The sequence below is a fragment of the Pan troglodytes genome, chromosome 16 (genome assembly GCF_028858775.2).
Source record: "Pan troglodytes isolate AG18354 chromosome 16, NHGRI_mPanTro3-v2.0_pri, whole genome shotgun sequence".
NCBI lineage: Eukaryota > Metazoa > Chordata > Mammalia > Primates > Hominidae > Pan > Pan troglodytes.
The window spans coordinates 30,490,742-30,516,695 of NC_072414.2; the positions used below are offsets into that span (position 1 = coordinate 30,490,742).

General features: G+C 42.9%; 1 protein-coding gene across 3 annotated transcripts in view; it reads right to left on the reverse strand.

Annotated features, from left to right (window-relative positions):
• RASGRP1 (RAS guanyl releasing protein 1) overlaps nt 1-24,411 on the reverse strand; it is a 75,351-nt gene extending 50,940 nt beyond the window's left edge. For 2 of the 3 annotated variants that reach the window (XR_010151348.1, XM_016927918.4), the window contains exons 1-2: nt 24,191-24,388; nt 19,413-19,597 (exon numbers count right to left, since the gene is read on the reverse strand). Coding sequence is in view for 2 of the 3 variants with exons in the window: in XM_016927918.4 (XP_016783407.1) it covers nt 19,413-19,597; nt 24,191-24,225 (220 nt within the window). In the remaining variant the exon portion in view is untranslated. Of the gene's footprint in view, nt 1-19,412; nt 19,598-24,190 lie in introns of all 3 variants that reach the window. The other variant, XM_510293.8, reaches the window with a different exon arrangement.
• Nucleotides 24,412-25,954: the final 1,543 nt, after the last annotated feature.

The following is a 25,954-nucleotide window of genomic DNA, read 5'->3' on the forward strand; positions in this document are numbered from 1 at the left end:
ACCTGAGGGCATGCGGGAAGGCGATGGTGAGGAAATTAAGACAGTTTTTAAGGAAGTAAAAGGGTAAAAAGAGGAGGCAAGAAACTATAAAGACAAAGCAGTGACTAAGATTTAGACTGTCCCTTTAATCTATGTTAATGTCTCTGGCGTTTAACTCCATTTACAGATCTAGGCAGAGCAGCTCCTTGCCATATGGTGACAATCAGATGAGTCTGAGATGCCCAGATATCTTTAAGGATCCTGAATTTTAAGGTCATTGTGCAATAGAACAAGGTGTCCTCAAATAAGGAAAACTTAGGTTAAAATTCAAAAAGCCTTGTTAGGTTTTTGTTTTATTTAGCTTTTCCAAAATATATGTACTGAAACATTGATATTTTTCAGGCCTAAAAAGGGGCCATCCTTGAAGGAGCTGATATTCTGAGTTTCCTTAGGACCTAACAGGTTGATTCCAGGATTTCTCAGATTTGCAGTGTCCTGCTCAATTACTCAACAACTCCTTGGTTTGCTCCTGGGAGACTGCTCTGAGCAGAGCAGAGCAGACCATGAGACCATGTTGAGGGCTGGGCAACCAACCCCACACACGGGCACTAGAAATACCACCAGGGAACCCTGACTTACATTTGTATAGCACTTTGTACTTTACAGAGTACTTTCACATGCATTATCTCATTTGACCATCACAACAACCTTTTGAGGTGGGTAGGGACTGTATCCACTTTACCGACGAGAAAAGCATAAAGACAGGGCTAATCCCCAGGCTGGCCAGCGGGCGTCTAAATGAAGGGACATGTGCCATGCTGGTTAAATATTTTGAAGGCCAGGTGTGGTGACGTGTAATCACAGCACTTTGGGAGTCTGGGGCGGGAGGATCGCCTGAGCTCAGGAGTTTGAGACCAGCCTGGGCAACACAGCAGGACCTCATCTCTACTGAGGATAAAAAAATATTAGCTGGCATGGTGCCTCATGACTATGGTCCCAGCTATCTGGGAGGCTGAGGTAAGAGGATCATTTGAGCCAGGGAAGTCGAGGCTGCAGTGAGCCGTGATTGTGCCACTGCACTCCAGACTGGGTGATAGAGCAAGACCCTGTCATTCATTCATATATATATACACACACACACATAAATATTCTGAATGTCACCCCTGGATAAATCACTAACCCACGGATAATACCATCAAGTGGCAGAGCTGGCATCCTAGGCTTGGCTTTTCTCATCACAAGACCAGAGTTCTTTGCTCAAAGAGCACTGTGATAGGTACTGTGGGATTGCAGATATAATAAGCACCCTGTCCCAGCCTGAAGAACCTACAGGCAATACTACAGTACACGGTACAGTCAGGGCCTAGAGGGAGGTAAACACGGGCAGTTCAGAGGAAGGGGAAAGTCAGACTGGAAGAAATGGCTAAACCTTCATAAAGATGGTAGCATTTGAGATGGACCTTGAAGGAAGGGTCAGATTCTGATAGACTAAGATGCAGGTGAGGCTTTTCAAGACCTCCTGAGTAGCTTACCAACAAAACTAAGGCTGGGCCTGGGGTGGCAGCTCACCCATTAAGTGCCTATAATCCCAGCACTCTGGGAGGCCGAGATGGGAGATTCACTTGAACCCAAGAGTTCAAGTCTTCAATAAGCTGATACTGTCACTGCATTCCAGCTTGGGTGACATAGAGGCAAGGCCCTGTCTCAAACAAACAACACACTAAACTAAAAAATAACAACAAAAGCAGAACAAAAACCGGTCTGACTGAAGTGGTGTTTACAACTAATTGATCACAACCAGTTACAGGTTTCTTTGTTTCTTCTCCACTCCCACTGCTTCATTGACTGGCCTAAACAAAACAACAAACAAAAAACCACCAACGGAACTCAAAATAGATTCCAAGGCCTTACCTAATACCTACTCCATCAAGAGATCCAGGGATGCAGCAGAGAATTTGCATTCTTAAAAAGCTCCCAAGGGATCAGATCAAGTTTGATTAGACTGATTTAGACCATTGAGTTCATCCTTGCCCTGGAGTAGATCTACAAGCTATACTAGATGACCCCATGAAGACCCCTTCCAATTTCAGAAATCAGCAGTGAAGTCTTTCGCCTGTTCTCAGGGCAACATGCAAGGGAAGTACTTAACACAGCTGATTTGGTGCCTGCCTATATTACAGACTCCTTGGAGGGGCTTGGTTAATTCTAATTTCAAAAGCGTGATCAGAAATCAATCTGGTGTGAGCCAGAGGGTCCCAATAATGGCAATTCATCTGGGCCACAGGGAATTTTCCTTTGTATATTAGCATAAAATGAAGTTCTTGTCAGAGAGAGATATATATATATATACACATATATATACACACACACATATATATACATATATACATACATATATGTACATATATATACACACATATATACGTATATATATATATATATATATACGTATATATATATTCCCCAAGTATTTTTCTTCCATTCATTTCTTTAATGGTATCTTTTGATGAGAAGTTTTTTATTTTTATGAAGTCCAATTTGCTAAATATATTATTTATGGTTAGTCCTTTGTGTCCTGTCTAAAAAATACTCTAAGTTTGCAAAAACATTGTCCTAAATTTCCTTCTAGAAGCCTTATCGTTTTAACTTTACATTCAGGTTAACATTATTTACAGTTACGTAATTTGATTCGTCTCATTTTTTGTGTATGGTGTGAGACACAGGTCACAGTTCATTTTTTTTCATGACTGTCATTTGTTCCATCACCATTTGTTGAAAGGACACTCCTTTCTTCGTTAACCTGCCCTGGTGCCTTTGCTGAGGATCAACTGACCATATATGTAGATTTCTTCCAGAACGTGCTATTCTGTACCACTGATATATTTGTCTATCCTTATATGTATATCACATGGACTTGATTACTATAGCTTTATATTAAGTCTTGAAAACAGGTAGTGTAAATTTTCCACTTCATTCTTTTTCAAGATTCTGGTTATTCCAGGTCCGTTCATGTCCATTTAAACTCTGGTTACATCATCTGAAACTCTAGTCTTTTTTTTTTTTCAGCATTTTCTCTCTGAGATATTGACCTGTCATTGACTTTACTGACCTTTCTTTTTTTTCTTTTTCTTTTTTTTTTTTTGCATCCACTATAGTATTAAGCCCATCCAGTTAATTTTTCTTTTTGGTATATTTTATTTTTCAGTTCTAGAATTCCATTTGGTCCCTTTAATTGTTGCAATTTATCTGCTAAGGTCATCTTACTTTACTTACATCTATTCATCTTACTTTAAATCCTCCAACATATTTATTTATAATAGCTGCTTTAAATTCTCTATCTACTAATTCCAACATTTGTATCATCTCTGAGTTCATTTCTATTGATCTTTTTTCTTCTGGTTATGAGTCACATTTTCCTGCTTCTTTTTCTGTCTTATAATTTTTATTACATGCTGGGCATTGTAAGTGCAATATTGATAATTTGAATTATTAATATGTTCCTTTATAGTGGTATTTAATTCATGGGACCTTAAATTAATCCTGTTGAAGCTCAGATTTAGGCTTCATTAGGGTGAGTCAAGATTAGCTCATATTCTAGGGCTAAAGTAGCCCAACTCCTACATTATAGTCTTTTTCTCATCCCACCTGAATGCCCAAAGTGTTATGTCTCTCCATTTTGGCTGGTTGGAACTGCATTATTTCCCAGACCATGAGACCTCCTTTAACTCAAAGACCCCCAGGAACTATTAGGGGTCGTAGAGTCTCATCATATCCATGCATAGTTTAGTCTTTGGAAATACCTTCTCTCTTGTATGCCACTCCACAAATGCCAGCCATCCCAGAATCCCTGAACACAAACTGTTCTCTCTGTGCTGTGGTTTGAATGTCCCTCAAAAATTTGTTGAAATTTAATATTGTCATTGTAACAGTATTAGGAGGTGAGGCCTTTAAGAGGTGACTGGGCCATGAGGGGTTCACCCTCATGAATGGATTAACTCCATATCTTGGGAAAGGGTTAGTTATCTTGGGAGTTTGGTCCCCTTCTTCTCTGTCTTGCAAGCACTCTCTCTGTCCGTGTGATGCCTTCTGCCATGTTATGACACAACAAGATGTGGTCCCTTCATTTTGCACTTCCCAGCCTCCAGAATCGTGAGCCAAATAAATCTCTTTATAAATTACCCAGTCTGGTATTCTGTTGCAGCAGCAGAAAACGAACTAACATACTCTGCAAGGCAAGATGCTGCTCACTGGGCTCCAGTTTCCTGTACCATGATTTGTAAAGTGCTCTCAGGCAGAAAGCCAAGAGGAGTTTTGAGTTAACCTCACATCTTTTTATTTTATCCACAATCACATGTCTGTCTTGTTTTCTGAGACCCAAAAATAGTTGCTTCAGATATTTTGTCCAGTTTTATAGCTCTTGGTAGCAGGAAAATAATTCTAATATCCAGTATTCCACTATGGTCAGATATGAAAGTTCTCCTTTTGCTATGTTTACTTTTTTTTAAGGGAAGTCCCAGTTCTTTGGTAGATTTAAATTTGTTTACCCTTTATATGTCCCACTGGAGGTAAATAACTCATACTAGCTCTTCTATGGTTATTACTATTGAGACATACATGTTTACATTATTAAGAAAACAAAGGGGAAAACCCACTTATTTGTCTTCTTTTCAGGTTCTGCCATCTTATATCCTCACAGATGTTATTTCTGTATAATTTCTTAACCATTTATCTCCTCGGCACTCTCTCTAGCCTTTCCATTCCCATCTTAAAATCCAGAAACTAAACTTGAATCTAATAGCATGCTGCACCCTAGTGTTTGGTCAGATCTTGGTCATGACAGATACTGCTTCGTATGCCCAGCACAATAGCCTTCCTTTAGGAAATGCTCCTTCCCCAGATTCCGTCATGTGGTTTTAGAGAGAAATGCTGGATTATTAAATGACTCCAACCCTGTGGCCACAGTCAATTCATTCAAGCAGTAGCCACCTGGCCAAATCTGAACCAAAGTTCTTCCCCGACGGTTTTTTTTTTTTTTTCACTGAACTTGAGGGAAAAAAATATTAAATTTCTAATGGTAAGAGATGCATGATTTACAGCTGTTAGTGCCATGTAGAAAACAAATCTTCAGTGAAAGAAAATGATGAGCTGACAAGCAGAGAGAAGCAAGTCAGACAGAGAAGAGACACATAAATACACAGAACATATGCAATAGTCTCCTAAAAGTATTATAATAGTCCCTAATTTCAGGCACTCCTAAGGCCTGCAGGCATCCTGTACTCTTCCTGTGTTTTGGATATATGAAATACTCCATATTATTTCTAATAAATTCCCAAAGATAGTTCTGGTTGGATTTCCATCGTTGTCCTAATATTTTGAAAAATGAGAGACTTTTCAGGTCTTCCTTACTAAACACTGCATTAATATAGCTCAAATTCATGTAAAAATTTAAATTATAACACTCTCTTCTAGTCTCATAGCTGTTCGTGTCTATTATGACACCATCCTGGTAATTTTTTTGGCATAGCTATTATAACCATCTTGTATCTCCATGACATGATTTTGGATCCTCTGGCAAGCTGCATTATTAACCTGAAAAAGCCATACACTAACACTTAACAAGTCTATACTAATAATGATTGCTACTGTTTTTGAGTATGTACTGCAGATTGGAATTTTAATAACATTTTACATAAATTATAACTTTCTTTTTTTTTTTTTTTTTTGAGACGGAGTCCTGCTCTGTCGCCAGGCTGGAGTGCGGTGGCACAATCTTGGCTCACTGCAACCTCCGCCTCCTGGGTTCAAGTGATTCTCTTGCCTCAGCCTCCAGAGTATTCTGTTGCAGCTGGGACTACAGGTGTGCACCACCACACCCAGCTAATTTTTGTATTTTTAGTAGAGACGGAGTTTCACCATGTTGGCCAGGATGGTTTCGATCTCTTGACCTCACGATTCACCTGCCACCTCGGCCTCCCAAAGTGCTGAGATTACAGGCGTGAGCCACCGTGCTGGGCCATAAATTCTAACTTTCTAGTAAGATGCTTACTTCACAACAATCCAGGGGAAGTATCTACTAACTTTCAGGTTGATAGAAACTGAGTCTCAGAAACATTAAGACACTTGCTAAGGAAATAAAGTTACTATGTGTCAGCATTAGGACTGGACCTCAGAATAGAATGGAGGCATTACTCCCTTAACATGGAAAGGCTATTTCTGTTGATGCAATCTCTAATTATTTTAACTTTTGGAAAGTTAATATTCTGGGGAAGACACATGACACTACTGACTCATGTTGAATTTACAATCTACTAAAATCTCTTGGTATTGGTCATAAGAACTACAATTAATACAGCTTCCCCCCATCCAGAACATATAGGAAGCACTATTTTTAAACTTAAGTGCAAGACTTTACGTTTTATTGAAGTCCTGTTTGTCTAAGTTCTTTGTGCTATGTTATTCACATCCTGAATTCTGCTAATTATGCTATTTCCCACAGTGTGTCTAACCAAAAACATAGATTGTGTTTAAATCTGATGAAAATGTCCACAGCCACTCATAAATGGTTCACCTGCAGAAGGACATCCTTCAATACTCATATCTACATGTATACACTTTGAGTATGACTATAAACTAGCTTTGAAACTGTTTATGTGGATTTTCATGTAGCCTATATTTGCCCATCTAACATTTACTTTTTGACTTCGTAGCAGAGCCTGTAAGTTCCCACACACATACTCTCAGACCTTACCATTGTAATGCATGCCAACTCAACTTCCACCAGCCTGAGAGGTTTCTGGAAGCCCTTCACACCCCCACCTGTGTGCAGGGCAGGCCAAATGTGCTGCAAACTTAACACCCTCTAAAAGCAGCCCTCAACCAATGACCGATGGGACTTGGTACATCAATGCTCCAGTTCCTTTCCCTCGGATAAGATAGGTCTGAAAAGAGCCTTCCACTCTGACTCCCAGAGTTATAACTTGGCAATGCACCCTCCAAGAGCTGCCTTCCCTACTCCCCTACCAGTTTTTCCTAGGACCACCTTCCAAAGTAAACTATTTGTACTTAAAAATCCTTGTCTCAGGATCTGCTCCTGGGAAAACTCAAACTAAGACAATCTTGTTAAATTTTCACCCAAAGTAAAACCACCTTTAAAGTTTTTTACCATTATTCTCCATTTTAAAAACGGGCAAACAAGCCCCACATGTGGTAAATGGCAGACTCAGTGACTCAGCTTTAGATTCCAAAGACTGCCATGCGACGTGGACTCCATAATCTTTTCACCGCTTGCTGAAATCAGCTGTGGCACAGTCACGGCATTTCCCTGCTCAAAACTGTGTGTGTGTGTGTGTGTGTGTGTGTGTGTGTGTGTGATGGGGTGTGGAGGAGAGTATCACATTCTCTTACTTACTCAACTCCAACTCCCACCTCTGACAGTAGCATTAAAGATTACAAATTTCCAGGTTTTTTTTTTTTTTGGTCTTTTTGGATACCCAGGAATTGAGCATCTCAGTGCTGATTGGGGAATGGGCTGTGACACGAGATGTCAAGTACATGACACGGGTGAATTATTTTCATGATGTGTAACCAAAGTAACCATTTTCATTCTTTATTTTCCTCTCCCTTCTTTAAAACAGACACAGCCACTCTATTTTGCCACCTAAGAAAATTTAGAGAAATTTCCTAAAATCGGTTTGAATTTTTTGTAATCCTAAATCATCTATTTGTCCTAGGTTTGAGGACACTTTTAATTTTAATATATTGTTAGAGGTCGAGTGCAGTGGCTCATGCCTGTAATCCCAATACTTTGGAAGGCTGAGGCGAGCAGATCACTTGAGCCCAGGAGTTTGGGGCCAGCCTGAGCAACACGGTGAGACCCTGTCTCTACAAAAAAATACGCATACACACACAAATTAGCCAGACATGGCGGCACATGCTTACAGTCCCAGCTACTCAGAAGGCTGAGGTGAAAGGATCACTTGAGCTGGGAAGGCAGAGACTGCAGTGAGCCAAGATGGCATCACTGTGTTCCATCCTGTGTGACACAGCAAGACCCTGTCTCAAAAAAAGATTATGGAAAATTATAAGCATATATACCATAGTGAGCAAAACAACGTAAGGGACCTCCATGCACTCAGCCAGCTGCAACAATGATCAGCATACAGCAGATTTGGATCCATCTATACTCCTATGAGTGTGTATGTGTACACACACATAATTTTTAGAAAAAAGGTTCACATACTATGACTGTTTGAAATGTCTTTTAAGTCTCTTTTAATCCAGAGGGTCCTCCTCCAACATTTCTCCTTGCAATTTTGAGGGTGCACTTTCTCAGTTAAATGAAGCTTAGTCCATCTCAGGTAGACACTGGTAGTTGCTGACAAGGTAATGAGACTCTTAGGCACTGGGACAGAGAGGGTGGGGGGACCACAGACACAATAAATGTAGGGAGCTTTTCCTTTAGGGATTAAAGCAAGGCCAAACAGTCAGGTGGACCCCGGCATCCATTCCCGAGACCAAGTGCTCATCCTTGGCAATAAATGAAGACTGAGTCCAGTGGCCAGAGGCGAGGGTCCTATGGCTCTCATCTGGGAAGCAGCCCCTCAGAAATGGCAGTAATTCACAGTCTGGCCTGAACTCCCCAGGACTGGAGGTAAATGGTGAACCCACCAAGGTAGGTTTGGATGAAGTAAATATGGAATCCAATTGTGGTGCTCATGAACTGGGAAGGAGGAAGGGCAGAGAGTGTGAAAAATCCCCTATGCATTTGGCATTTAATAAGTGAATCCAAAATTAACCAGTGATTAATTGCTCATCAGATTTAAGGATGTTCCATAGTCTATAACTATATTCCAGCAAGATAGACTCATAGATGATTAACAGGGACATTTCTTGGCTTCCTGAATATTGTGGGCTCCCCCTTAAAATGAGGCTGTTCACAAGATTACAAAACCAAGTCCTATACCATGATTCAGATAGATCAGTGAAGAGGAGACAGACATAGCTCCATTTGCTCCTCCAACTAGAAATCCTCACTTTCTGGCAAAGATATACCTTTGATAAGTTCTTGGATGGCTTCATCCCCAACTGCCTTACTTTTCTGGTGACTGCATTCTTTGTTACAAAACCGGCAATCCCTGCTTCCCTCTTCTCCTCTGCTTCCCTCTTTCCCTCTGTTTCCCTCTTCCCCCTCTAGTCTCTACTCCCTTTGTCCATTTCAATGAATCACTGGTGTCCTTCTAAGTACGTCTCCATCCTAGGAAGCATCTTCTGCTTGAAGGCTCTAGTGAGAACCTCAGCAATCTCTCCAGGGCCCTTCACTACTCTTTGGGGAAAAAAAAACAAGTAGACAACATGGCTTCCTTCACACCACTGCCCACCATCTCTTCTGTGCTGCTGAAGAATCACAGATGTACCAAATCTTTGTGCTTCTGCTATGTATCTCACCCAGTTGCTAACTTAATATTCCCTTAGAAAGTTAATAGGCTGGGCACAGTGGCTCATGCCTGTAATCCCAGCACTTTGAGAGGACGAGGCAGGTGGATCTCTTGAGCTCAGGAGTTCAAGGCCAGCCTGGGCAACATGGTGAAACCCCATCTCTACTAAAAATAGAAAAATTAGCTGGCTCTGGTGGTGCACACCCAGCTACTCGGGTGGCTGAGGCACGAGAATCACTTGAACCCAGGAGGTGGAGGTTGCAGTGAGCCAAGGTCATGCCACCATACTCCAGCCTGGGTGAGACTCTGTCGCCAAAAAAAAAAAAAAAAAAAAAAAAAAAAAAAAAGAAAAGAAAAGAAAAGAAAAATACAGACAAAAGATCTTTTCTTGTTTCTGAAAGTAAAGTTTCTCTTCAACAAACCCCATCTCACTTTCACTGTAATACAAAATAAAAAAAAGTTCACATCAAGAATTTTTAATGGAAGTTTTGTGTTTCCTTCATTTATTACAACTGTAATCAGCCATAGTTACTGCAATTAGCATGTAGCATTGAAAAGAACTGAGTACTCTTCTTTTCTTGTAATGTCTTTAATTCCTCATTACCATCATTTCAGTTGCCAAGCAACCTTCACTTTTATGTCCTATATTTGAAGGGACTAAGCAGAATTATTTTTTAAAAATCAATTTTAAAATAGAAGAGCAACCTTGTGTGCTAGCATACCTCTTTATAAATAATAATATTGATTTCAAGATCAAAATTGTTTAAGATATAAATTATGGGAAGCAAAAAGTTATAGTGAGTTTATCACCAAAAAGTTACTGTGATTATAATACATGTAAATATCCATAGAAGAGAATCAAGAAAGGCACACCCAAGAAAGTTGATAGTGCTTATCTTGCTCTTGATGGTAAAATGAGTGACGGTAATTTTCTTCTTTTTGCCAGTCTGTATTTTCTATGTTCTCTATGGTGAACATGAATAATTTTAAAAGTTATTAACATTTGTAAAGTAAGTATAAATGCTGAGGGACAGTTAGACCTTTGCAGATACAAGAACTTATAAAATAGTGGGAACTAAAGGAGACTACATATGTAAAATATTAACATAAACACTATGGTATTCATAGTAAATGCTCAAAAGTTAGCTATTACTAAAATAATATTTTAAAAGTCTATGCTAGTGGTTGATCTTATGTATATCTTACCGCAAAGTCTATGTAAGAACAAGAAACAGTCTATATTAATAATTTTTAAAGACTGAGTTAAAAATTTGTTGGGTTTCTAAGACTCCATCCTAAGAATATTGACTCTTCAAATATATCCAAAAGCACATTCTTAAAATATGCAAATTCCTGAAGGACTTTCTTCAAGTTTAATATCGTGATGGAGACGCCCCATTACACCTTCTTCCAGACACTTTAAGTCTCAGAAATCATTTTAATGGTATCACAGCGAGAAACGGAGGCTCTGAGTTACAAAGCGACCAGTCCAAGCGCTGTGGTTTTAAGGAAATGACAATCTCAGAAACAAAACTGAAGGCTTCTTTTTTGCCAGCAATAACTTATTGACAAGCTTGTATTGATCATCCATGACAATGTATGATATGGAATTATACACTGGGTTAAGTAAAACTGTGATTAAAATGACAATGGACTATTAATTAAATCTTTGGAATAGGGATTTTTTTAAGGTTTAGAATTTTAAAAAGCTAAATAGAAATGGGCAAATTTAAACACAAAAATCCAAAGTTTCTATACATGACAATATCAAAACCAACATAAAAATGAAAATGAGAATAGGAAAAAAATGCCTATAGTAGATGATATTCAAAGAGTTAACAGCTTTTTATATAAAAAGCTTTTGCACACCTCTAATAATAAAAGCATTGAGCAGCAAGTGATAAATAGGCAAAGGATATGAACAGACCGTTCATAAAACTGGAAATACAGTAGGCAAACAAACTTATGAAAACATACTCAACAAAAGCTTGGTTATATACACCAGTAGTGCCTGTCACCATGCAGTGGGTAATGAAGGCAAATGATTAAGCAGATGGAATCAGAAATCGAAATAGAGATAGCATATAATACATGAAGAACAAAAGTTCACAAAATTGAGGGTTGGTCAGAAACAAGGCTGGTTAATCTTAGAGATATTTTAGAGGTGAATTAAAACAATAAAAACACGAAATAACTTTGACTTCAGAATGAGAATCTCTCATGCTGTTTTCATGTTCCATTGTCACTTCTTTAAGAAAACTTCTCAACCACACTGATACATGATTTCCTTATCTCTAAGGTCCATTGTTCCTTTCCTTTGAAGAACACACAGAGAGGTTGTTTTATAAGATACATAGATGAAAGCAAAATAATAGCAGAATTATTACTTTCTCTTAATTAAGAGATAAAAAATAGAAATCCCAGCTTTTAGGGTCCCTTCCCACCTCAACATTTTGTTATGTAAGCACCCTCTGTATCTGGGAAACAGTGGTGTGCTGGTAAATGTTTAACAATGGGCTCTCCAGGGGAGGGATTGAAAAGGAAGCCCTGATTAGTGATGTTTGTTGATTTCCACAGTGTAAATACTCACAACAGACTACTAACAAGCTACTAACATGACTTCACTGAACACGGAGCTGGGAAAAGATGCATGCTAGCATACCATCATATAGCGTTTGTACCAGGTAGACATAACAGACATAACCTCAAAAGCAAAGATAATAGTAAAATGTAGTCATGAATTAGGAAGTGGTGAGTTTTGAGTATTTCTTATCTTTGTTTTTAATATAACTTAATTGTAAGCATATATAACTTCATTTTCAATCATGGCTGTGTTTAATAACTAGCTTGCAAAATTCCTGAAAATTTAACAATCTCCTCTTGTGAGCTGGTATGAGCCAGCCCAGCACACCACTGCTAGGAGATAATGAAATAATTTTTGTTTCACAGTTGCATCTATGAAGAAAGAAATTAAGACATAAATCCACATCGTTCTATGTGTCTTCAATATATGGCAAATTATTTTTGCCCTCTGGTCTTGTGGCTCTTACACAGACCTCTGACTACATAGTTGGTGGGACTCAGTGCAATTAAAAATGATGGTCCCTTATTCAAAAATTATTAACAATTTCAAGACTGTGACAGCATTAAACCAAGCATGGGAACCTGTGGGCCTTCAGAGGTGGCATGCCCAGGAAGCTGGCTCTGCTTACATTCTCACTCTTTCCCCGTTCTTTTCCTTCCAGCCACTCTAGAGCAACCCCAACTAGGTTGTAGCCAAAGCTCACTGTAACTCCAGAACAAGACACAGCAGCTATAATTGTTCCGGGCAGGAGTGGACAAGTTCTAACATCAGCAGGTGGGCTGCGGCTGGGGCCCGAACTGTAGATGACCTTCTCCAGGGGTCTCAGGGTCCAACACAGCTGTTTCTGTCAATTACTGAAAAGACTGTTTTTGCTTTCACACAGTTTCCCAATGTGTTTTCATCACAGATTTCATAAACTTCAGTTCAACATATTGCCTTACATAATCTGTTGCCAAAGTAGTACTTTTGGGTAAGTACTCAGGAGCAGCACTCCCCAGTTCCTCCCCAGCTAAGCCACTACTGTAGTCCTCTGACCCATGGGGACGGGCATAAGTTACGGAGTAGACCCTCCCAGCACCATAGGAAACTGGAGTGTTGAATAAAGGTGGAAATGTACACTAGGAATATGGCCTTTGAATGCAAGAATCAAACTGTAGTTGTAACAGACATCCACATTCTATTTACATAGCCAACAGACAGGCGTGCTGTACATTTTATAGGGGGCTTACTGCAGTTGAGAAGAGACAGGAATGCAGGAAAATCTGATAAAAGTGCTCCCAGGGTTTCAGACCTGCTGTTAGGCAGGGATCTCATTAGATCTGGCTGGATTGTTTTAGAGATCTCCAAGAGGCTGGCTTCACCATGTGCTTTTCTAGTTCACATAGCTGAAAAACCTATATGCTCTATTGCTTCCCTGGAGATTTGTGCCCTTCAGGTTTTCCTAGGATGTCTGAGAAAAATGATCTGGGATGTTCAGGAAGCAAGTGTGCTATACAACAGTATTTCTCAACATCCATTCATGGGTCACCTCCATCCAAACCAGTGACTGCTGGCTGAATGGCAATCTCTGGGGTTGACTGTGAGGAATTTGAATGTTCAACACACTCCCTGATTATTCCTCACGCCAAAGTTGGAGAATCTCTGGAACAGCAGAAAGAACGTGAACCTCGGGGGAAGACTGACCAGAGTTCACATCTCAGCAGCTCTCTCACTAATGAACTGAACCACTTTCCACAGGTCATTTAACTTTCCTGAGCTACAATTCTCTATTAGTTAAAGGAGCAAAATAACAACCACCTCATAGGGTTGTTGGGAGGATTAATTGGGTCAAGTTAGGTAAAGGCTCAGGATCCTACAGAGTCCACAATAAGTGTTAAACTACTGTCTGTCCACTGTCTGTCTCCAGATCTCTCAGCAGTAAAACTCATCTCTCTGGATGGCTTTACTGAATTGAACTGCTCAGAATTCCTGAGACACTGTCTAACTTACGCATAAGCATTGCCTCTGTTCTCTACAGCGGGGCCTGCAACAAACACTGCCAAGCAGGAGAGCACAGATATGAATGAAGGGGATTTCCCATCTCCTCCTTTCTCAGGCCTGGCAGTCACTGAAACCCATGCTCATGAGAAGGCAGACCAGCGTGGAGAACTGGTGATGCCTGCTCATCAAAGATGCAGCAAAGGCCTCCTTGGAATAAATAGTGTCCAGTCTTATAATAATGCTAATTCATTCTAGAGGGCTAAGAGTGGCCTGGGAGCTGCTCTGATGACTAGAAGCCTCAGGATGCAAGTGCCCGCGAGGACCATCCTTTACACGTGAAATCTTGTAGCCACGACTACTAGCAACTGGGAGGTTCCACTGAGGAGGCTTCTGGGAAAGCTGTGTTCTTCACACAGGGCCTGCCATCAACAGTGGCTAAGGCTTCCGCCCCTTCCTGACACTACAACTGACTTTGTTCCTTGGTGTTGCCTGTTATTAGGTCTACATCCCCAATGATGTCATGGCCCTTGGCTTCTGGTCTTATGCTCCTGTTGCCCTCTGGGCACCTTTCTTTGGTGCACAGACCAAGTTGCAGAGTGGTAAGAAATACCTAATCTTTCCTTTGTTACGGAGAGGGCTATGGCCCTGAGTGTGTGTTTGCCTTTTGCGGCTCCCATTTTGAAAAGAGATGGAATGTTTTACTTTCAATAAACTGAGACCTATAAAATGCTTTTAATATCCAACTGCTCCATGGTGGAGAAAACATACTTATTAGTTTTGGGGTATTTCTAGTTTGGAAGGTCTTTGGATAGCATTAGTACAATTCACGCAAGAATTCACTGATTCACACTTTGCTCAATAGAGAATATCAGGCAGACACCTGGTATATAGATTGGGTCCAATCAATATTTCTTACATTGAATGGAGTTTCATTTCTAACTGGGGAGACACCAGGATTGCAGAAGAGTGGGCACCAGGTGCAGCCCTGTCCTATGTGGCATGCAGGTCTCCCCTGAGTGTAGGAAGGCCTGTCTTAGGAGAGAGATCCAGGCTTGCCCCATCCCAGGTTGCAAGTGGCTGCTAGGGGTAGTGGAAGGAGAACAGGAGCGGCACATCCTCTCTTGAGACTGGGGGCACAAGGCAAATTCTTTCAATTCTCAAAGGTTTATTTTCCTGTTTGTTCAATGGAGAGAGTAATATCTGACCTGCCTATTTCAGAGCTGTTCTCAGTATAAAAGAACATCAATACAAATGGAACTCTAAGAAAAAATAAGTCAGTCCATAAATAGAAGATATTAGGAAGCATTTCCCTTCACACTAATAGGTAAGATGAAACATGGAGCTTCTTCCCACGTCTCGCTGGGAGTAGGAGGTCTGCTTGCTAGGGTGGAGTTGTGTATGTGTGTTGGGGGAGCCCGTTCTGAGGCAGGTGTGCAGTTTTCTTTCCGATGCTGTCAGAAGTTGTCTTGCATTGAGAGGGAGATAAGGAAAGAGCTTTGTGAATTCAGACATTTGAAGCCTTCCATTTGGCCCCAAATGCTGGCAGCCCTCTTGTAAAGGGAAAAAAATTAAAAGCCCAGATGATCTCATAGGTCTTTTCTACCTCTGAAACAGATGGTGTGATTCACATATATTTGACATAAGTGTAACCAGGTTGTGATGATTTGCCCTATTATGCTCAGCTGAAGAGAGGATTAACTAGCAATAATATGCTGAGAATGTAAAGCATGACCTCTGGTTAGAACAGAAGGCGGGAGTGGGTTGTTTCATGGTTAAAGCAATGAGCTATGACTCAAGGCCGTAAGTTTCTAGTCACAGATCTGTAACCTTGTGTGTGACACTGAGAGGCTTGCTAGAGGCCTTTGAAAGTGCTCTTAATTTATATGTACTAGCCACTGCCCTTAAAAGCAATATAAGTCCTTCTTCTGAGAACAGTGTGGGTGGTAATTAATGGTTAATAATGCTAAAGAGATAGCCATCAGTGAGACTTCTGAATGCCCACGATGCTTTAAGCAATATTCAGACTCTTATCTAGAAATGCTAGCAAAATGCAAATCCCACAGTTTGCAGAAAATCTATCCTTTTTTCCTTTGAGACAAACATCTACCCTCTCCAGCATTGTCCAACTGACTTTTTTGCAACAATGGAAGTGCTCTCTCCTCTGTCCAACAGTAGGTGCCATTTGTGGCTATTGCACACTTCGCCTATGGTTGGTGAGGCTTAGAAATGAAATCTTACATTTAACTTTAATTGAAATGTATACGAAAATAGCCACATGTGGCCAGTGCATTGGACAGCACAGCTGTAGCCAATTCAAACCTCCTGAAAGCAAGAAGGTGAGGTTGAGAGGCAGTAGGAACTAAATTAACAATTATTCAGTCTTTCTCTTTAAAACAGTTTCTTTCCCTCTTTTATTCAAGTTGCTGGGTGGAGTAGCTGAAATTAGGGTCTGAGGCAAAAGAGTACCAATAATAATAATGATAATAATTTCCCCTCCACACTTCTGTACAGTTTTTCGTGGGTTTAAAATGAGAAGACATCTAAACTCATTAACAAAAAGCTAGCTAGACTGCTTTAATCTAAAGCACCACTTTTCTCTACAAACCTGAGAAACTAAGCAGTAAGGTAAACTTCAGGAGAAGCATTAGCCTCACTCTGTTCCACTGTCAGATTACCTCTTCAAGAGACCTACGGAAGCACAGGCATATATTTTGCTATGGGCTTTTCTCCCTCATAAAGTCTGCTGCTGATTCCTGGCTCCATTTCCTCTGTAGCCCAATTTCCATGTCCCAGCCCCATAGATGGGTCAACCAAAGAGCAAGAAGAGAGACAGACAAAAGGTGCTGGCTTCTGTTCCTTCCAGACACAGAGCGTCTTTTCTTTTTTGCCTCTTTCATGTACTGTGATGAGAAACTCTTCAGTACATAATACACAAAACCCTGAGATCTTACCTTACTGACTTCCCGCAGCATTCCCTTGGCCCGTGAGGGACTTAAACAAATGGTGGCTGTTCTCCTTGACCTATGTCCTCACCCATGAGGTGCACTTACTCAAACTCTACATGGTATAAAAACTTACTCTTCCTGCATGCCTTCGGTATTTATCACCCTGTCCTTTGTATATGTGTGTGTGTGTGTGTGTGTGTGTGTGTGTGTATATATATATATATATCCTGTCCTTTGTCCTTTGTATATGTGTGTATATATATATATGTGTGTGTGTGTGTGTGTGTGTGTGTGTATATATATATATATATATATATATTTCCTGAACAGTATGTTTCTCAGGTGTTGTAAGCTCTAATGGAAGGGAGAGTTTGGTCGCTGTAATTCTTCTTGAGCACTGCCTAGCACAGTGTCAGATACAATTAAGGGCTTAACCAATGCTGCTTGATAATGGATAAAAGACTATTAGACTCAATGGGACTTTTACAGCTTTGGGATTTTAAGCCACTGTTTTCAGTTCAACATATTCCAGAACACAATATATTGTCGTTGCCTTTGGAAGGTCTGTTAAGGGGATTGAATTAGGCTTGGTTATTTGGGGGGAAGGACTTCAGAATCAGTCATGTATTTTTCAGGTTGATAACATGATGCTTTGAAGATTAGAAAAACAGTCTTGAACTCGGCCGGCAGTTGCACAACAGGTATGGAAGGAAGGAAGGTGGTGTGATAAACACGTTTCTCGTCCCTCTTTTTTCAATAGTGAAACAGAAAGAAGAAAAATCCTTATTCAGGAAATAGTCACGGCGGCCTGCTAAAGCCGAGTAAATCTGACTGCTGAAATGGTGTAAGGAACTTCGCAGTTTATTCAGGTTGGGAAGGAAGTGAGAGTGGAGTACATGATGAACAATGGCCCCATGTCAGCCGCGCCTCCCCGGTCTCCACCATCCTCTAGTTTATCTCCTCGCAGCATATTTTCTAAGGAGATTATTTTGAAATAGAAAGCCATTCATTCTGCTCCTAGATTCATCTTAACTGAATGATTAAAGTGTGAAATAAGATTGAAGTATAAAATAAAGAGAAATCTAATGAAAATTTAATGCTAAACTAGTAATACTAAAAATTCTTCCTCTTTTCCAAGTTAAAAAGTCTACAACAAACAGCACTTTAAAGCAATGATTCACGAAGTGCGGTTCTTGGGTCAGATGCATCAGCATGGCCTGGGAACTTGTTAGAAATGCAAATTCTTGTGCCCCACCCCAGGCCTACTGGAGTAGAAACTCTAGGGGTGGGGCCCAGCAATGTGTGCTGAAAAACAAAACAAAGAAACAAACAAAAAACAGCCTCCATGTGTGATTCTGACACTCTGTTTGAGAACCATTACTTCAAACCAACGTTGAAATAGTTGAAACTGTTCAATGCTGTACTACATTGTACTAAATGAATATCCCTAACATGTCAAGTATTTCCCAATTCTATACATAAGGTCTGAGCAAGCACTTAACACACACAGCCACTAGTCCGTCATTCTGAGATCTCATGGATCCTGAGCTGCCTAGGATCTGATTAAGCCTCCCTTAGGTTCCCAGGAGGCTCCCAGGGTTGGGGTAGGCTTGGGGGGGTTGGTATGTCTGAGCTGTGCCACACAGGCTCCTCTGCTTCACCGTGGGAGATGGAGGGATACAAAAAGGGGTCCACAGGAGGAACAGGAAGCTGGAAATCTTTGAATTCAATGATTTCATTGAAATCCATCAATTTTAATCATTTTTTGGGAGGAAATATTTAGTACTTTTCAATCACTATTTCACAAATAAAAATCCAAAAATACACCACACTTATAACATTTAAGAAAATCTTTTCAGATAATTGCTTGACGGCTGCACTAAGCTGTGCCTCCCTCATGGTGGGCAAAGGTGCTGACAGAGTGCAGCGTCTGAAATGTGCGTGTCCACATTTATTTCCCAGCCCCTTGACCCTGCATTGCAACATTTATTAACCAATGTCTTCTCGTCACAAACCTCCTGGCTTTACCCAATCCTTTCCTATTCCACCACATCTGCCCTCCAGATTGCAAGGGGAATTATTGGGACTTTATTCCTCCAAATGATTCCAATTTCTGTTTGATAACAAAGTTTGCTCATGTAACAGTCTTTATGTGCCCCAAGAAGGCAAGGACAGAAAAGTCTCAAAGCACCAGATGCACAATATCATTTTATGATATTTTTCATCACAAGAAAAACCTCCATCCTAAGAAAAATGGAAATGCAAACTCTCCTAACTTTTCTCACTTTAAAATTGCACTTCTCATCACGACCTATTACACCCACATAGTCATGTGCCATAGGCTCTGCAGACTGTCTCCAACATTTCAAAGGCTCAAAAGCTATTTTTAAAGCCAAAATACAATCTAGATTGCTGTTCCGTAAAGCACTTTTAAAGGAAGAACAAAGTAATAGAGTGATTTTTATGCCTGTGGGCAGTTAGCCAACTTACCAAAAGATTGAATGCAGCTGTCAATGAGATCGTCCAGGCTGGCTCCTTTGGCTAAATGTCCCAGAGACACCATCATTCGGAACTGGGTGATGTGGGCCAAGCTGGGATGGGAGGGGAAGGGGCTGTTGGCTGGCTTTGCCTCTAGTCTTGCTTTAGAGGCAGCTCTGCAGCCATGGGAAGGTTTCCTGGGGAAAGAGAGAAGGCAGTGAGGGGACAAATGGGCAGCTCCACGCTCTGAAGGCAGATTGGAGAGGAAGGGAATGGAGATAAGACAATTAATCTCAGGAGCTGGGCTGATAGAAGCCATACCCCTCCCACTTGGCAAATGCACCAAACTACTGGTTGGCTGTTAAAGAGACATCTCCCAAGCAAAGGTGAGATTTCAGGGTTGCAACTAGTGCTCTTCATCCTGGCATTAGGATTGCTCTGTCCTACTGTCTCCCAGTTCCTGACGGGGAATGGCAGAGGCAAGACTATCTTGGCAGTCCTTAGCTCCCAGCAATGTATACATTTTTTCAGCTACTAAGCCACTGACTTGAATCTTAAAAATTATTTACATTGGTTTCTTTGGCTAACTTTGGCCGGGCATGGTGGCTCACGTCTGTAATCCCAGCACTTTGGGAGGCCAAGGCAGGTGGATCACCTGAGGTTGGGAGTTCAAGATCATCTTTGGCTAACTTCATTAATCTTGAGCAATACCTGAGATACTACACAAGGTCAGGCAGCCTCAGAATCATCATTAAGGACCTTGGGGGAGAAGTCAAAGACTGAGGACCCAAGTGCAGGAAGTGAGGGGTGATGATGGTGGTGTTTAGATTTTAAGCGAGTCCTGCCTTTCTTACAAATCTTGGTTGGTTTTAAGATATTGTTTTTCATGGTTGATAATACAGGTAACCATTATGAGTCATTTTTGTTACTAAACATCGTTTTTTCAAATCCTTACTTGGGTCCTGATTGAAACAGAAAGCAGAGCTGTGAGAGCGTTGTTCCAGCACTCAATGTAAAAGGGCAAGTTTGGATCCAGAAATGGCTTAAGAGTCCAATGGACTTTCATCTACTCACACGCAGCTCTATCTCTGGTCATGACCTCATCAGTACAAGTCATTTTGCGAAATGATTTGGGAAGTTTATTGTCTTCTCCATTAAAAAATACACATACACACACAGATCCATATCTATAATCTTCTATGGTTTAATAGTGATGAGTGTTGCTGGTAACTCTCTTGAGCATTTAGTTAATTCTCCTCTCTCTACTGTGGCTTTGGTCATTTTGTAGTTTACTACCAAAGCAGCAAAGAGAAAAAGGAAAAAAAACGTACCTCTGAAGTGTAACTTTACTCGCTATATATGATAAATGCATAATGGCATCAATTAATCTCTAAGTGTTTATTCTATGAGTAAGGCATTGTGATTGGCCAGAGAAGACCACAGCGAGATAGTCTAGGTGAGGGTACTTTATATACTCATTACATACTAGCTGCTGTTGTTACATAATGGCAGTCTAGAAGTTCCTTAATACAAAAATATAGCTGAGGAATCAGACTGAGATAATGAAAAGAAAGCTACATAAATGTTAAATAAGTGTTCTATGAGTGTCAAGAGTAATAAGCATGATGTTCCCAGAGAAGAAAGAGGCAGTTTGCTGGACAGTGTCTGGGAAAGCTGCTCTGACAGGATATAATCTCAACCAAAGGGGCTGAAGAAGTGCTTAGATCAAAATAAAATGCTAGGCACATGTGGGTTTTGGGAAACCAGCCTGCTAAGAGATGGTGTATAACTGAACTATGGGGCCACTCAGTACACAGCTAGACCTGTGCAGGGGCACCCCGGCCCTTCAGGTTGTTTCAAACTAGCTCCAGGGCGCTGGTCTGCAGTGGCCGCTCGGCTCTATTCTGACCTGATGCAGGTCCAGTGAAACTGAATCAACAATTGGTTATTGGGCATCTGCTAACCCTAGGCAGTAATTCCTGAAAGATCAAGTCGGTGGTACAGGACTCAACTTTCTGGCCATAATTGATTTTCAAACAGGCCCTGTGATAGCCCCAGAATTGGATCAGTCTCTAAAAACAAAATAATAATGGTGACATGAATTGAGTACCTATGCTATGGCAGGTACTGTGCTGGGGACTGACCCTGTCTTGAGGCTTACGGCCCAGAACGATGTTATCCCCATCTCATGACACTGAAACTGAATCTTAAAAAAGGGTAAATGACATAGCCAAGGTTATAAAACTCATATATAATAAACCTGAGATTTGTACCCAGCACCTCTCTGGCTTTATTCATTTAATAAATATTGACTGTGCCTGGAACTCTGCACATTTCACAACATCAGGATTAGTAGTAGACAATCACAGAGAGGCTGAAAAGGTCAATTCAACTTAAAATGAAAGCAAAATCCTTCAAAAGCATAACTGGTAATGTAAAGGCTGAATCTCAGCCCATATTCCTTTTGCAGGCCCTCAGAACTGTCCTCAGGCCCCTAGAGCTGGACAGACTCTTTATGGTCATTTTCCAAAGCCCTCTTCTACAGTGTGGAGGTCCAGAATCAGAAGAGCAACGTGCCTGGCCACCACTGCAGAGACAGGCTAGAAGCCAGCCCCTTGTGGCCCATGCCGTGCGCCCCAGGTGGGCGCCCTTCCCTTCCTGGAAGCACTAACAACTCTCTACACCTGGGGCTACATAGCCACTGCTGGGATTACTCAGCTTTCTGCCCCAGCTGCTGCCTTTGTCACCATTAAGACCTCCACCAAAGGCAGAGTAGGGGAAAGGTTTTAAAAAAATAAAGTCATTCATTGTAGAAGTCTCCTTCTCTCAGGCCTTCCACAATACTTCTCCCTAGACCTTGGAGAAGAGGCAACTGCAACTAGAGGCTCTATCTACAGACAGAGCTCTTCCTGCTAGGGGTGGAGGGGAGGTGGCTACAGATCCAAGGAAAATTCCATTTTCTTTCTTGGATGGTGACACTGACCATTCAAGACTCCTAATCCTGCCCTGTTTTCTAATTCTGGTAAAGTTTCCTAGTGTCACCAGTAAGAGAAACCACTTTGTTTCATAAGTGGATTCTTGAAGCTTGATGCTTTTACCAGAACTAGAAGGGATCAGGGTAAAGTATAGGGTAGTAAAAGGGAAGAAAGGGTGACAAAAGCAATCTGGGAAGTATGGAGCCCAGAGAGACTCAGAGGACTAGGGCATGAGAGAACAGGGAGAAGAGAAAGTACTAAAAGCCAAAGTGCAGCCTCAGAGTTCTAAGAAGATGGGGATTATCTGCACCATAGACTAGGAAACCTGGCTTTCTTGCTGTACAGTCTCTTAACTGGTTGCCTTGTGAAAAATCCTCAAATCATTCTGCCTTTTCTGGTGAAATGGGAGTAGACAAGGATTTATAAAATGCTCTATTATAGGCAGGTCGAAGGTGTTTTAACAATCCATAGAATGAATGGCCTCTGAGTCTGTAAAGGCATATTTTTTTTAAAAAAAACAGTAGCCAAATGTTTTCCTGTAAATGAAAAAACCAAAACCCCGAGAGAAACAAATTAACTTGAAGGTGTTTTCCAAGCCTAAAAGTAACCAAAGCCCCATAGGTTTGCTGAAGGAGACCGTCAAAACTCTAAACTGGTTTAGGTGAAATCGTCTCCAGGCATAGGTATCTCAGTGGAGGTCAGTTTCAGGCTGAGCTTTTTATGAAATCCAGCCTAGAAAAGTAAGAGATGAAATGGAGCAAGGGAACTGGAACTTCCACAACTTTCTTTGCAGTGGAAGGTGACTCTCTTGACTTCTAGTGTGGATTCCTTCCAGTCCCGTCCTCTTCCCCTTATAATACTCAATTTAATGTGCTGAACTCCTCCTTCTGAATCTAGTGCAAAGTACAGTGGTGGACCCTCAGGGGATACCTGGATGGGGAGAGGCAGGGCGTGCATACAGGGCCAAGAATCCTTCGTTCCTGGGATTATAAGCACGGGAAGTCCAGCATCGCAAGCTTCCTGCCGCTACTGGGTATGGTGGTGCAAGGCACAGTCCCATCAGTGTCGATGTGAATGGAGTTGTGAAGTGCACAACTTGTCCAGCCCCTACGCCGAGGCCAGGCCGTTGTTCATGCAGTTGCCTAGTTCTGCTCCTTTGGCTACAAACTCAAAGCTGCCTGGCCAAGAGCCCTTTCACTCACTGTCTCTCTTTCTTCAACTTCTGTTATCCAAGACCCTCTATAGAATCATAGTGAGGGGGAGAGGAGTGCAGCTTCCCATCCGGAAGGCGATATGTTTCCCTGACCCACGGATCTGGAAACTTCCGTGGGGCAGGGGCGACCGAGGGGTGCCACCTCTGCGGGCTCCCTGCAAGCTCCCTCGGCCGTTCTGGGCAGGGCCGGGAGGGGCCACCAGGTGGCGCAGCCGGAGCCCAGCGCCCCAGCAGGTGCGGGCAGCGTGGAAAGTCCGCGAGTGGGAGTCCCGATGCCGGGCGGGGAGATGTGGGGGAGGAGGTTGGCGGGTGGGCGCAGGCTCCGCGAAGAGCTTCGGCCCTAGCAGATCTCACCGGACGAGCTCTGGCCTCGCGGCCGCCCCTCTACCGCCCCTCAGCCCCAGCTCCCTCCCCGAAACCCCGGGCGCAGCGCGCCGGGCGTTCTGGACACGTCCGCCCGTCGCGCTGGTGTCCCGGGACTCCGGCCGACCCCGGCCCCCCTCCGCCCTCAACTTCCCTCGGGGTGTTGGGGCGACGGGCAGGGGCCTCTTTCCCAAGAAAGGACACAGGCGCTCCCGAGGGCCACGGCCGCCTCTACTCACCGCGGAGCCTCTCTCGCCTTGCCCAGGGTGCCCATGGCCGCGGCCCGCGCTCCCGGTGCCGGCTCACCTAGCGCGGCCGGGCACGGCGCATCGCCCCCGCCGCCACCGCCGCCGCCTGCCGGCTCTCTCCCCCCGGGCCTCGTAGCCCCGGCGCCCGCCCGCCCTCGAGCCCGGCGAGCCCGACCGAGGTGCACCGCAGGCACAAACTTTATGCGAGCGCGCCCCCTCTGCCTCGCGCGCGCGCGCTCACACCCGCCTGGCAACCACCTGACACGCTGATGCTGGCGGCTGCAGGAAACGTGCGGCGCCCCGCCGCTCTTCCCCAAAACCTGCCCCCTTTCCGCGGGTGCCCAGGCCTGCGCCTCGCGCGGTTCTCTCACCCCTGCCCGCCTTCGACCTCTCTTGGCCAAAGGGTTAAGTCTCAGGGGAGTTGGAGAAGAGCGGGCTCCCGGCTACCACGCCCGCGCCTTGCAGGGCACCTGTGCCCGTCGACCTCCACCTGAGCTCGGGAAACGGGCTGCGCCTAGCGGCTCCCATGGGACCCCCTTTCCGGCAGCCGACCCGCAGCCTCCACGCCGCTGCCTGCGGCCGCTGCTCGGAGCACTGCAGTGAGGACGCCTTGTCCCCTCCAGGGCCTCTCCTGTATATATCAGAGCGCGGAGTCCGGCAGGGGAAAGGAACGGAAAGACAGTTGTGAAGTTGCCTTAACCTGCGCACTGGGGTCTCTAGGTAGCCGTCTGCAGGACTGGGCCGTAGACATGTGCCCTGTGCCCTGCGCCCTGCGCCCTGGACGAGGGCTGCCCGTGTGGAGGGAGGTGCGCTCCACAGGCGTGATCCCTATCTGGCCCAGAAGCGGCCGCCTGGCGTCGGTGGGTGTAGGAGACGTGGGGACAACTTTCACACAACGTCAGTGCGCACAGAAGACCTGGCCAAGAGGGGCGGCCCACCTGCCGCTTGTCCAGGTGATAGTGCTGATAATCTCAATAGCTAATGATTGAGTGCGGTTGTGCTAAGTGCTTTCTATACATTACCTCATTTAATCCACCCTCCCCGATACAAAGAGACCACTGTTGTAAAGATGAGAAAATGAAGGTTTAGAGAATACTATGCCTTAGATCATACAACTAATAAACAGCGGAGAGACCTCTGACTTGGACTGAGGTCTGTCTGACTCCCTGTAATCACTGCTGGACTGCCCTAATAACACACTCATTATCACCGCCACAGACCATAACTCTAGCCACAGTCATAGTTGTCTTCCTGGCCATAGTGTTCTGGACTTTAAAGCCTTCCTCTGTTTCATTTATATATTTCCTTATATTTATATGCTACCTTGTCCTTAAAACAGAATTCGAGACAGCTTACAAGAGCACATAACCTACAAAAAGAAGTGTGTGAAATGAAAAATGAGGCACACAAGATGGAGCCAAAAATGAACATCATTTGAAATAAATGCATCTCATAGAGTCAAATACCCTTGCTACAGGTGGGACCAAAATTTGTCTCCTGCATTTCTAGCAGTCAAGTATAAAGAGAGGCCTTGTCTAAAGTTCAATTCCTATCACATGCAAGACCAAAAACAAAATTGCTCAAGAGAAGATCCCCCTTTCTTGATACTGAGACCAGCAAGAAATTTCTCCAGAGAATCCTCATGAACACTGGGTGATATAAAGAACCAAGTCCTCAGTCACAGCCACAGATGCAGAAGGGGCAGGTGAATGTCAGGAGAATATTAAATAATGACACCCTTTCTCACTCACTGGG